At 44.6% G+C, this 13,828-nt stretch overlaps 1 protein-coding gene across 1 annotated transcript in view; it reads right to left on the reverse strand.

Annotated features, from left to right (window-relative positions):
- Positions 1-4,391: 4,391 nt before the first annotated feature.
- ZNF668 (zinc finger protein 668) overlaps positions 4,392-13,828 on the reverse strand; it is a 57,464-nt gene continuing 48,027 nt past the window's right edge. Inside the window, exon 2 of the mRNA XM_078652488.1 lies at positions 4,392-8,218. Coding sequence (XP_078508614.1) covers positions 6,494-8,203 — 1,710 coding nt within the window. The 5' untranslated portion in view covers positions 8,204-8,218 and the 3' untranslated portion in view covers positions 4,392-6,493. The remainder of the gene's footprint in view (positions 8,219-13,828) is intronic.

Here is a 13,828-nt window from a genome sequence, read left to right on the forward strand (position 1 = left end):
CCAAGATTTAAGGAGAGAGGACAAGGAAAACAAAAACGAATTAAGCAAATATATGAGGAACTCTCTTCCTATGCACATCCGCAGCATGAATAACTACCGGGCATTCAGTAAGGCAATTAAAAGGCACCTCTTTCCTCCGCTCTAGGCCCGGCATTCTGCTAGTAGCCTCCTAATTCCTGCTGTTTGCTGGGGCAGCTGTGCTCTATATAAAACTCATGAAGAAAGGGTCAGGTCTAACACCAGCTATTTGAATTAAATACACTTACCGGTATGCAGTGGTGTCAGCAGCCTTTTTTCACTGAATGAAAGGATTGTAGGATTGTAGTTATAAGGAACGGAGCGGCTACCTTCATTTTATCGATTCCCCTGTCCCTCCTACCGTCTTGACGACGCCATGTCGGTTTAACACCAAGTTGATATATACAATCTATACATACAAATTTCCCTTAAGATGTTTCAGAATAATTTTCTATGAATATATGTGTACATATTTGTATGTATGTATATATGTGTGTGTGTAGTGAAGTCAACGTTCTAATTGAACATTGTAAGAAAACAATGTACCTCATGAATTACCTCAACTGCTGCTTTGCAGTGAAAGGTAAGAGTACATAATAATTTGTGGCAAGGTGCAGCATCTTTTTTCCTGTGTTGGCCCCAGCAAGGGGTGACAATAAACAGAAATGGTGGCGGGGTTCAAGACAAATGAAGCTGGAACACATGCCTCAATGTTTGTGCAATGTAGCACTTAATGAGTGAAACCATGTTTGATGGAAAGAGTGTATTGCAAGGGTGGCAGTTAAGATTAAGTAAGTACAGTGGAGATAAAGATAAGGTAGTAACCTGAATTTCAAGTCTTTGTGCGTTTTGTCGAGTAGTAAATATTGACAACCTGATCAACTATAAATTCCCTTCAACCTTTGTGCTTTCATGAAATTTCATTGGGTTTAACATATGTAAAAACTCTTAAAATGGTGGTGGAAACAATTGGAATGCACCCAAGTGACCGCAAGAAAGTAATGGGCAGTTAAGAGCTCTCCAGATCCTCCTCTGCCCTCATTATCCTGAGTATATGAAACATGTCTGCCCACTGACAGGTGGTTCTCTGCCCTAGTCACACCTGCAAACAGCGGCTGGGAAGAGGGCTAATTAATTAAGAGAAAGAGTATTTTAGGTCTCTCAAAAACGTTTTTAAATGAAACCCTACTTTTGGGAGTCAGATTGGATCAGACAGTGGTCTTTCTAGATACAGAGGCTGGAGCTTCATTACTCCATAGTCAGTGCAATTTGTTTTACGTCATAATTTTGTTTTCTTGTTGATCTGTGGCACACTGTCATAGGTGCACTGGGTCACAGAGTCCGGGGGTGATGGGCCGCAGATAGTGATCAAATGGATTTGCAAAAATGTTAGCAAGTTTTACGGTCAGCCGGTCTCTTTTTGATCAAGTTCTTGGTAGAATTTCTTGTTGAGTTTCCAGAGATGGTTATCAATGCCTAAATCTCTCTGGAGGTCTGCTGTTCTTGTGAAGCAAGAAACACCTGCCATTATACATTTGGCCTAGTTCTGTAGTTTTTGCAGATACGTCTGATACCTCTGGGAACCGCTCCACACAGGTGAGCATGTGTCATTGTGAGTCGAATAATTGGATTGAATAAACACACCTTGCTCCACATAGCCATTGACTTAGTCTTATAAGAAGCAATCAATCTTGTTGATGCTTTCTGGTAAGTTTTCTAAATGTGGTTCTCCAGCTGACTTTAGAATGGATTTTCACCCCTAGGTAGACACTGCGGTTTTCCCACATCATCTTCTCTCATTTAAGGCAGATCTGTGAATGCTCTTTGATCCTCTTCCTGGCGCTTAATGTTACTGGGGGGGGGGGGGGGGGGGGGGGGGAAGGTTTATCTGCCAGTCACCATACCATCCAGAAATTCTGCTGAGGGATGTTTCAAGGTTCTTAGCTACTTCCTTTTCACTAAAAGACAGAGATGATGGCAACATCATCAGTGTAAAGCACAAGGTGTGTCGTCTTCAACTCAGTGGGAATATAGTTTGTAAATAGACTGAAGAGAAATGGTCACAGAAGTGATCTCTAAGACACTCCAAAAAGAATAGGGAGTACTATTGAAACTTGTCTTATACTGTAACATGAAAGGTGTCTTGTGCCAAGTAGCTAGTCAGGTTATTTACCAGGTAACTTGGAAACCACAGCTTAATGAGCTTGTAGATCAGTCCTTGCACCACACTGTGTCAAATGCTTTGGCTACATCCAAAATGTATGCTCCAGTTAATCTGTTGATGTTAAATTCATGGCTAAAGATGTTCATCACTCTAAAAAGTTGAGGATTTGTTGAATGTTCTTTCCGAAACCTAGAATGTTTTTGCTAGATGCAGTCGCTGAGACTGACAAGAATGACCTATTCAAAGAACTTTGATATGCCAGATATCAGACTTATAGGACAGTAGTTTGCAAGATATCTCGGTGATTTTCCAGGCTTAGGAAATAGAATGACTTTAGCTTCTTTCTGGGCTTTAGAGAACTACTGGCACTGGATACATGCATTGAATATCTCAGCAAGACAATCCATTGCTGTTTTTGGGAGAATCTTGATTACCAGGTTAGTTATCTCTTCCTGGTGCCTTGCTGTTTTTCAGTTTCTTCACAAATCTAAGTACTTTATCCCTTGTGCATTCCTCAATGTTCACAGCTTCTTATTCAGTGGGTACTACAAGTGAAGGGAGGTGCATTCTCTTTCTACGTCTGTTGTCAATCTGTAGTCCTGGTTCGGATTGAAGGATTCATCTAGTGTGACAGCAAGGACCTATGCTTTGTTTATGCTGCTGCATGTCTGGTGAGTCTTGCCTTGTATTGGTGGGTTCGGTTATTTTTTTTCTAGTTAAACGACAGGTCACTCTCCGGAGACAGTTGTCGGAGTCTTTCAGGTTAGCTGTAGCAGCTTCTTATTTGTCACTTTTCACCTCTGTACTGGCTTATTTGCATCTTCAGCAGTTTTGTGAGCATGTTACTTCTTCAGCAGGAATGGGGTGTGATACTTCTGCCCCTGTCTTTATGCTGAGTTTTACTATTGATTGCTTGATGCCTTTAGGGATATCATAGATGGAACAGCATTGGGGTTTCTGTTGAGGAATGCGGAATTCAATAGTACTATGAACTGTGGATATAAAAAAGTTCACAGCTTGGTCAATGTTTTTGATGGATGGAGTCTAAAGGACCAAAAACCAGATTTTCACCTAGGTTTCTCTTGTAGAAATGGCAATCTGCCTTTTTGAAGTTTTACCTAAGGTTCTATTGGCGGTTTTTAATTTTATCTCCAACAGTGATAAATACAGGGTTACGGTCGTATGTCAGTGTTGTTAAAGTCTATAACTCGAAGAAACTGGGAAACGGTCTTCATGACAACGATATCCAAAACATCTGATCTGCTGTGCCGATAGTGTGTTGGATGAGTTTTACCAGCAACTACAAAGTCCTTTTTTCTGGAGTGGGTGGGAAGAGCATATGTCTTGTGGCTTGCAGTCCAAAGGTTAGTTCCAGCACTGGTACTTGGTATTAAGATCATCTCCAGTTATGGTCAGGATGCTGGAGTCTATGGAACCATCTTAGTCGCTTGGGCATAGCTTTGTTGGGGGAGGAATTGGCAGTAATTAAACTAAGTGGGATCGCCATTGTGATCACTATCATGTGGTGGACGTTCATTTCTGCAACTACCTCTGAGATCTCCAATGAGTTCCTGCCAGTTAATGGCAATGCTTATTTTATCAAATGAGACAGGGGTGGCTGGAAAGTGGATTGCCTAGTGTGGGTCTTGCAATATCTGCGTATGTCCTATTACTATCATAACTTGTAGAGAGATGACGGGTGATATGACTTGGGATCCTCTGTGCTGTGCCATATTTCTGGTCATATGTCTTCCCCTGTTCATGTTCAGTTGATAATGGATGGTGAGATGTATTTGGTTTTTCCTGTTTTATTTGCTTCCAACGTTCATCTTTCTTCGCTTTCTTCAGGTAGAGACAGCCTCGATAGCTTGCAGGGTGATTTCCTGTGCCATTCTCACAGTTACCAAATAATAATGGGACAGAAGCAGGAGACACTGGGGCATTTACTCTATGTGGAAAGGAAATTGCACTTGCAACCACTTCACCAATTTAAAGTGCAAATCATTATGAATGCCAAAAATATGCTGCGTAGAGAGACATTTCAGAATGGAAATAGTCGATTTTGATTAAAAGATGTACATATTTTATGACACAGAACTTTGAACACTGGAGACGCAGTCAGGAAAAGAGGAACAAATGACCGCAAAAAAAGGTGGATTTGCTTGGTCACAAAAATGAACAATGGAAAAAAACACAATGCAGTTTCATATATATGTATATGTTTTTAAAAATTATTGACAGCACAGTTCTGCTTTACACTTATAAAAAAGAGTAAGAATCGGGAAATAAATGCAAGCGCCTTTCTGAACAATCTGGAAGGACCCTTTTGTACAACGGAAATACAGTCAACCTGCACCACTATTCCTCACGGAGGGATGGGTTGATTCGCAGAGAAATTTGTGGAAGCAGATGTCCGATCATAAGCCTGAATATTCTTTTAACTCATTGTTTATACATTCAAACTGACACCATGGAAAGAAAATAGAAGAAAACAAAATGGGAATGAGAAAGAGAAAAACAAGCAAAAGCTGCAGGATTGCAAGAGGGACAGAAGAAAGACTGAGTGAGAACATAGGCGGGCACAAAAGCCAACTGTGTGCGGACTTTTCCAGTGAACATCCAAAATTAATGCAAACCCTGCCCTTTTTGTGCACAAAATTTGGAAAGGGAGCAGAAGGCAGAGCATACAAGCAAATTCCAATTCATTAAGTATGTAAGGGGCGGGGGGGGGGGGGAGTTTAGAAGTTAGTAAAGACCTGTAGCCATAAACCCACATTTCCCATACAAACTCTTCTTTAACCACACCCATGAGGAAATTTGAGCCGAATGTCACATTTTTAATACAATCAATTCATACCGGTGGGTGCTCTGTATAAAGCCCACTTCCCTTTGGCAAAGCCTCTTGAAACCCACCCACGGGGGTAGGAAAAGTGCTAGTTTTGTCCCAGCTGTAGCCAGAAGTTCTTCTGTCCTTGTTAGCATCATGTTAGGCTCAACTTCAATGGAGTGAGGGGAAGAACCTAATGTAGATATACTCCACCTACCAATGGACATGTGCAATGTCCCACTCCAATCTTGCACTTATTTTGCAGATGAGACATTTTGGTGGAACCTGTTGATCAAGTGCCTATTCTTCACAAACCAAACAAGAGCCTGGGGAAGGAAGGAAATCTGAAAATCACTCTCCGGATAAATGCAATACCCCTAAATCAACGGTATATATACACCCCCAAAGCAAGGTGTGTGGCAAAGTGCAGTGTATACTGTGAAACAGCTTTGGTAGGTGGGTGCAGGACATATGGAGCTGGCACTGTATGCATACTCTTGAGTCACTGGCACAAACCCTTCAGAATCCGTGTTCAGGGAAAACCTATGAGTATATTTCCAGCCACTCCAATTGAACTATCCAGGGGCAAAGGCTCAATACCTTGGTACAAACAGTTTGCAAATTCTAATCTAAGGATCCATGTTTATGCTTCTCTGTTTGGGACCCAGTCGGTTACATAAAATCCCAGAATCACTGGGTCACTCATTAGGACACCCAACTCAATGCGAAAAGGGTAAAACCTGTATTCACAGTCCCACAAGTCTCTTGAAAATACTGAGCCCAGGCTGCTGGATCCTCTTGCCTCAGCTGTTGCGCTCCCATCCTGCAAACACATTTATTACAGTGGTCTAGAGAGTTGGGGCCCATGCAGATGCCACTCTGACTTTATGAGTGTACACAGTTCAAAAACTTGATCCCAGGGATAGGGATCCTGTATTTAAATGTCATATGCCAAAATATCGGTAAGAAACAAAATGCCCAAATGCAGCAATTTCAATCGAGACACAAGACATTGTAAAAGTAATTTCATTCCCCAAGACAGGACGTGGGACAAAGGGAAACTTCACACTCACTTCAGCAAGCACTTAATGGACAGTGGGAGAAGGGGGGCTTCCTGTATGGAAGATTCTGTATGTTAGCTACCCTCCACCAAATACAGATTGAACTCTGAGACAGAGTAACACAGAGCTCCAGTCTCCCAGGGAAGACACTTGCTGCTGACTGACTGATGGCGAGCAGTGGATTGGGGCAGATGAGTAAGAATAACTGAGGTATTGTGGCAGAGGTGGAGGGGAGTAGTGGAACAAACAGTTCCACTGTCAATAGCGCAAATACTTATGGAAGTCTGCCCCATGTGCATGACTTTGTTAAGAAAATCAAGTTATGTTTGTGCAAATGGTTACGGAACTAGATCAGGGAGCTCAGCACGAGTTATCCATCTCCTGGCAATATCATTTCTGGAAACTTAGCCAGGAGAATGGAAGTTAGGAAGTCTGGTGCAGGGGTTCTGGCATGGCTCCCTCTGTCACTTTGTCCAGCTCTGGCTGTTCCAGGAAAGTCACAAGCGGCTCATACAGGCTGAAGACCTTCTCACGACTGTGAGTCTTCTCATGCTTACGGAGGTCAGAGTTGCTGATAAAGCCCTTGCTGCAGTGTGGGCAGGTATGGGGTCGTACTCCAGAGTGAATCTTCTCATGCTTGCGCAGTCCTGAGCGGTCCGAGAACGACTTGCCACACTCCAGACACTGGAACGGCTTCTGACTTGGGTGAGTCCGCTCATGCTCCTTCAGCTCACTCAGGGAGAGAAACGTTATCCCACAGTGAGTGCAAGCGGGGGTACCTGTTTGTACAGTAGTACGATTATGTTTGGGCAGTTCCGCTGTGTCCTCTAGGACTATGTCACACTTGTGGCATGGCTCAGTCTGTGTGGTTCGATGTGTCTGCTCATGTTTGCGTAGACTGGATGACACCATGAAGGTCTTGTCGCACTCCTGGCACTTAAAGGGGCGCTCCCCTGAGTGCACTCGGTGGTGCTTGGTAAGGCTTGAGCGTTCAGCAAAGGTTTTTCCACACTCAGGGCACTGAAAGGGGCGCTCGCCAGTGTGCACCAGCTGGTGCCGTTTAAGGTCCCAGGATGCCACAAATGTCTTGTCACATGACGGGCATTTGTATGGCCGCTCACCTGTGTGGATACGATGGTGCATAGCCAGGTCAGCTGGCTGTCGGAATGACTTACCACACTTATCACACTTATATGGACGGACACCCAGGTGAGCTCGCTGGTGCCGACGGAAGCTAGATGGGTCTGAGAACATCCGGCCACACTGAGGGCAGAGGTAGGGCTTCTCCCCTGAGTGAGTACGCTGATGGCTTTGGTATGAGGAAAGTTGGGTGAAGTCTTTTTCACATAGCTTGCACTTGTAAGGTTTCTCAGCAGCATGGATACGCAGATGGCAAGTTAACGAGGAGGAGCGGGAAAAGGCCTTGCCACAATCGGAGCACAGGAATGGTTTCTCGCCAGTGTGAGAGCGCTCATGATTTTTCAGATCCTTTAGCTCACTATAGGTTTTCTGGCAGGTGGCACACTGGTACGGTCTCAGGCCTGCATGAGTGCGCTGGTGCTTACGGAAGACTGAGGGGTCTGCAAATCCCTTGCCGCATTCCTGGCAGTTGTAGGGCTTCTCACCAGTGTGCACACGCTGGTGGATCTTCAGCTTGGAAGGTGTGGCATAGCACTTGCTGCACTGTTTGCAGCTGAAGGGCAAGTCTCCAGTGTGAGCAGTCATGTGCACCCGTAGGCACATAGGCTGCATGAAAGCCTTGCCACAGTCCTTACAAACAAAGGGTTTCTCGCCAGTGTGGCTACGCCCATGGTTGCGTAGCTCGAGAGCCGATTTGTAGGCCTTGTCGCAGAAGCTGCACTTGAATGGGCGCCGAGCCCAGTGGATCTGCTGGTGCTTGCGTAACCGGGACTTGTCCCTGAATTCCTTGCCACACTCGCCACAGTTGTGTGTAGTGTCATGGGCCCGGCCATGTCGCAGCACCCGCTGCACACTGGGGAAGGACTTGTTGCAGGTTAGACACTTATAGCGGTGGCCAAATCTGGTATACGCTGTGGCGTTAGGCACACCATCCACATCCAAGGAAGGCTCAGTCTTGATCTCTCGTTCTTCAATATCCTGGGACTTTGGCATCTTGCAAATAATGTTCTGAAAGAAAAGACAGGGCCAGTCAATACCAGGGCAGAGGTATGAACGTCCACACTCATGTTATGTCAATTCTTTTAGTTACCATGGGATTTCATATACAAGACGAGTTGAATGTGCAAAATTTGAGCACTCTCAGACATGCTTTGGAGAAATCAAATCAATTCGTTTGTACAGACAATTAATAATGAATGTGTGCAATTGAATTCAGACCAAAACACAATTTAGCTCTAAACGTATAAATTGTACCAATTATGGAACTTCACAAAAACCAAACACTTTCGATGAGCTACATGCTTATGATACAGTAGTAGAAGTTAAAAAAAACAGGGAAACTATTTCATCAATATGTTCAAATGGGTTAAGTTTTGATTCTGTAAATACAGATTTTTAGGTCATTTGGTCATGGTCCATTTTTTATTTATGTAAGGATTTAATATAACACTCTTGTCACCAGCTTGGAATGAAGGCCTTTTCCGGGGAACAATTAAGAGATTCATACCAGGCGCTTTACCAGGAGCTATGAGAAACGAAAAAAAAACAACACATAACAGCATAGTGACGCATCGGAGAGGTGGCTGAGGGTTGGCAGGGAAGAGGAGAACTCTGGAGATGAAGGGAAGGCAGATATAAAAGATGAAGGTGAAACATACTCTTAAATACAATAAACAAAGAAGGTGCCTGTATATAGCTCTAGATCTGCAAATGAATCAACTTTAGAACATTTCCTGCAACAAACTAGGTATTATGGACAGTTTCTGTAGTGGAGTGGGGGTAGGGTGGAGAGGCATGCTGGAGGTATTTGAGGTGTGTGTGGAGTATAACTGGGGTCTTGAAACAAAATGAAAGAACTGGCAAAGGTCAAAGAATCCACCGATTCCACTGTTCACATGGCTTTGTTTGCACCTCTATTCTTGGTCATTAGGCACCATTATTTAAATCAAACATACTTATTTATGACCTGGAACACTCTGCCTCTCCACCTCAGGCAATCACCATCACTGTCTCAATTCAGGAAGGACCTCAAGACCTGGTTCTTCGACTGAACCACAGTGCCTTCGATGGACTAGCAGTCCCCCCCCCCCCCCTTCAGCGCCTTGGGACACTTACAGGTGAGTAGGCGCACTTTACAAGACACCTGATTGATCTGATTGATTGATTTATGTATTTATTTGTGGTCACAGGGACAGTTTATGTCAATATTTTGTACATAAAAATAGTTGTGGAACATGGGACAGATGTGAATCACTCTGCGGTTTGTTGGTGGGCAGCGAGGAGCAACAATGTAGACATGTCTAGACCAAATATACCAACGGCAACATACAAGACAGTAACAGAAGATGATCCCTCTTTTCCTTCTATCATCAGGTGATATTTCTTCAGTGCTGTGGATAAATTCTAGTGGGAGGTGCACATTCTGATTACTTTGGAAAGGACTTCCGTTGGAGCGTTACTAACGAAATGATTGGAATCTAAATGGATTATACAGAGGTTTGCTGATGTCAGAAGATTCGGATTGGTGGACCTCCGGCAGCAAGTGCAAGTGTTTCTGGGTAGGGTGCTGCAAAGGTACCCTGGTGAATATTATCTACGAATACTGGTATCTGCAGTCTGTAAAGGGCCTTGTTTTTGGCTGAGAACCTGCCGACTTGATAACGATCAATAAAAATAATTGAAGCGCTTTAAGAGGTTGCATACCATTCTGGTGGCAAAGCAGAGAGCCTTATTTTACCGCTGTAATTGCCCAGTAGTAGAATATTACAGTACTTTAGCTCACTGAGTACCCTTGGATTGCTTAGCGGTTTGGCTACGGGGAGTGGAATATAGAGTCAAATCTTCCTAATATTTATAAAAATATTCCTTACATTTAGAACCCGGTAGTGCGCTGCCATGGCTTTGGCGGCGATGAAAGATTCTAGGAATATGAAGGGACTAAAAAGGGTGTCAAAAGTTTCTGGCAGGGAAAGTGTGTCACAAAGGAAGTGAACTGAGTTGAGCAAGGGCATAGGTGCCGAAGATAAAGGAGAAAACGGGACCTCCCCATAGGGGCTACTGACAAGCCGACTCATAGGTAGCTTCCAATAAACATCACTCACAGGATTCCCACTTCATTCTAAGTTGAATTTATACAAAGCCTTCACTGAAATCAAAATACTTACATTTTTCTTTTTTTTATTAAAGGCTATGGTCAATGCCCACAAACAGCCAACTGGCATCTATACAAAACGAAATTTGCATTTATTTATTTATTTAGCTGGTTTTGTAGAGCGCGAACAAGATCCTTGCGGATTATCAGAGCGCATTAAGGTAGTTTCCTCCGTTGATCCCTAATGTTCCACAGCGTAATACGATAAGCAGAAGATGACTTGAGTGTAGGCCACATTATCAAGGTTCAACACCTTCTTGGATCTTAGATGATCCTGACTGGTGTCCTAATGCCGGAGTTTTCGAATGCCAAGACTGCTGAAGGCCGAGAGTGCCTCTTCTTGATTCCACCCCATGCTGGTTTCTTCCACCACTCTACACTTTACAAATTATGTTATGCTTGTGGGGTCCTTTTGATTCTGTTCTCTACCCTTGCCACTTTTTTTTCCATTCTTTTTTACTCCTCCTTTCACGTATTCTGCCTCTCTTTCGTGCACTGGTAAAAGCTAGATGATAACAATTAGTTACTGTTCCCCAAACTGGAGTCCCAGCTGCAACCACAGGCACTAATTAAGCCCTGTACCCCCATTAGCTGCAGGCAGCACCTCGAGCAGCGGTCTGGGGGATTCGGCCTCCATGCACGTTCAAGATTTGACAGAACGTGAGGAAGGAGGCGGATGGCGCCGCTGCGTCATAGTTTCCCAGAAGCCCGTCGGCCCTCTGTTCCTCTAGGCTGACACAGCGTGGTCAGTCGCAGGTTTGGCTCATGGTGGCTGGGACCAGTGTCGGAGGCGGGGGGGAAGTGCTGTGGTATGAGAGTGAGAATAAACAACTAGGACCTGGCAGGGGTGTTTGCTCTCTTCCTGTATTCTGAGAACGTGGTGTCTGTGGGCACGGCAGCGAGAACAAACCGGAGGAAAGGCTCAGGGGTTCACTGTGAGAAGAGAATGGCGATGGGTGAGAGAATAAATAGAACGTGTGGGGTAAATAAAGGAGAAAGGACTGAGGGGCTGATGTAAAAGAAGGGCAAAGGAACACAGGAGTTGGAGGCAGACACAAAGAACAGTGAGACAATGAATAAGGGGACGAAGAAAGGAGGAGTAGAGAAAAGATGAGAAAGAGAAAAGAAAACGTAAGGAAGTGATAGAACGAACAAATGATAGATGGGACAACGGGAAGCAATGAGAGGACGCTCAATGGGAAGCTGAAAGAAAGGATAAATGGTGAAGTAGAATGGAAGACGGGGGAAACACTAGAGGAGACAAAGGAGAGAGACGGGACAAAGGGATGAGGCAAAAGAGCCTCAAACAAGAGTGAGGAAAAAGGGACAAAGGAGAGAGAAAGCGGGAGGAAAGAAAGAAGGCAGAGGGATAAGTAACAAAAGAAGAGGAGGAGAGATGAATGCCAGAGTAAGAAAGATGAGACACATCGAAGGCACAAAGACATGGGAGAGGTCAAAGGAGAGTAAAAAAAAAAAGGGGAAAAGAATGGATAAGGGAGAGAGAGGAGCAAAAAGAACAAAAGGGGGCAGAGGAGGCAAACGAGAGGACAATGGGTATGAAGAGAAAAAAGGAATTTGGGGTAAGAGAAGAGAAGGCCACAGATGAGAAGGTCACAGAACAAAGTTACGGGAGGAACAAGAGAAGGACAAAGAAGGGAGAAAAGTGTCAACAGGGTGAGAAAGAAAATGGAGAAATAAGCAGAGACAATGGAGAGGAGAAAAAGCAAAAGCAAGGAAGTTGGGCATTAGACAGAACAGGCAACGCAGAAAGGAAACCAAAAAGGGATGGGCAAAAGAAGAAGCGAGAAGAGAGGCGGGGCATACAAGAGATAAAGGAAGGGAAAACGAGAGGTAAGGAATGCATACCAAGTGAAAGAGAAATAAATGCCACCGGAGGGGCGAGACCTGCGGTAAAGGAGGAGAGAAAGAGGAACTCAAGACGAGAGGGTCAACATGGGCAAATGAGGAGACAAAGTGGGATAAAATGAGTAATGGGGCAAAGAGAGAGAGAGTGGGAAAGGAACATGTACTAGGATAGGGGGTAATTGAAGGGGACAAGAAGGGTGATGGGAGAGGATTGAGATCGATGGGAGAGAGTAGTGAGAACAAAAAGAGTGAGTGATAAGGGACAAACGTAGGAAAAAGTGAGCAAAGAACATAAGAGGGCGACAGAGTGAGTGTAGGTATAAAGAAGAGAGAAGGAATGAAGGATTCATAGAAAACAAAAAAAGGAGAAAAAAGTTCAAATAGAAAAGAAAAAGAAGCTTCCCAAAAAAAAGAATTCGAAAGAAAAAGAATAAATGATTCAAGAGGAGACAGGGCAAATGAAGGTGAGAGAGGAAAAATAAAGTGACAGAGAAGAGATAGAGAAAGGGGTATGGGTGCAAATTAAACAAGCATTGGCAAAGCCAATAGGTTGCACCTATGAAAGAGCTATTGGCTTTGCCAATGTCTTTTAGCCATGTTGTACAGCAGAGTGGCTGCAGTTCAGCATGGCTAAAAGTTAGTCATGTGGTGCAGAGTGACATATAGGCTGGAGTGTAGTAGGGTAGAGTAGAGTGGGGTAGAGTCGGGAGGCATACAATCGAGTGGTGTAGAGTGGAGCTGTGTAGAGTAGAGTGGAATGGTGCACAGTGGAGTCCATACAGTGGTGTAGAGCAGCATGGCGTACAGCAGCGTGTTGCAGAGAAGCTTGGAGTGGCGTAGGGTGGCATGGCCCAGAGGAGCATAGAGTAGAGTGACAAAAGCAGTGTGGAGTGGAGTGGTGAGATGTGGAATGGTATGGCGTGGTGTACAGTGGAGTGTCAAAGTGGAGTTGCTTGCCAAAGAACTGGAGTAGTGTAAAATGGAGTAGAATGGGGTGGGGTAGAGTAGATGGAGTGGCATAGAGTAGAGCGGCGTAGAGTGGAATGGTGTACAGTGGAGTCCGTACAGTTGTGTATAGCTGCGTGGCATAGAGCAGCGTGGCATAGAGCAGCATGGCGCAGAGCAGCGTGGCAAAGAGTAGCATGGCTTAGAACAGCATAGCATAGAGTAGCGTGGAATAGAGCAGCATTGAATAGAGCGGAGTGGCGCAGAGCGGTGCAGGGTGGCATTGCCTAGAGTGGCATAGTGTAGAGCGACACAGAGCAGGTAGAGTGGTGTAGAGTGGAGTGATGTGGAATAGAGAGGGGTAGTGTGTGTTGTGCCGAAGTGTGGAGTGGCATGGTGTGGTGTAGAGTGGAGTGTCTTGTCATAGAATGCTGAGGTGTAAAATGGAGAAGAGTGGCAAAGAATGGAGAGCCATTGAGTGGTTTTGTGTGGCCCAGAGTGGCGTAGACTGGAGTGGCATAGAGTAGAGTGATGTAGAGTAGGGTAGTCTAGGTTGGCATAAAGTAGACTTGAGGAGAGTAGAGTGGTGTGGCATAGTGTGACATACAGTAGGATGGCGAAGAGTGGTTGGCACAAAGCAGAATGGCAAGGAGTGG

Source organism: Lissotriton helveticus, chromosome 7 (genome assembly GCF_964261635.1).
Source record: "Lissotriton helveticus chromosome 7, aLisHel1.1, whole genome shotgun sequence".
Taxonomy (NCBI): Eukaryota; Metazoa; Chordata; class Amphibia; order Caudata; family Salamandridae; genus Lissotriton; species Lissotriton helveticus.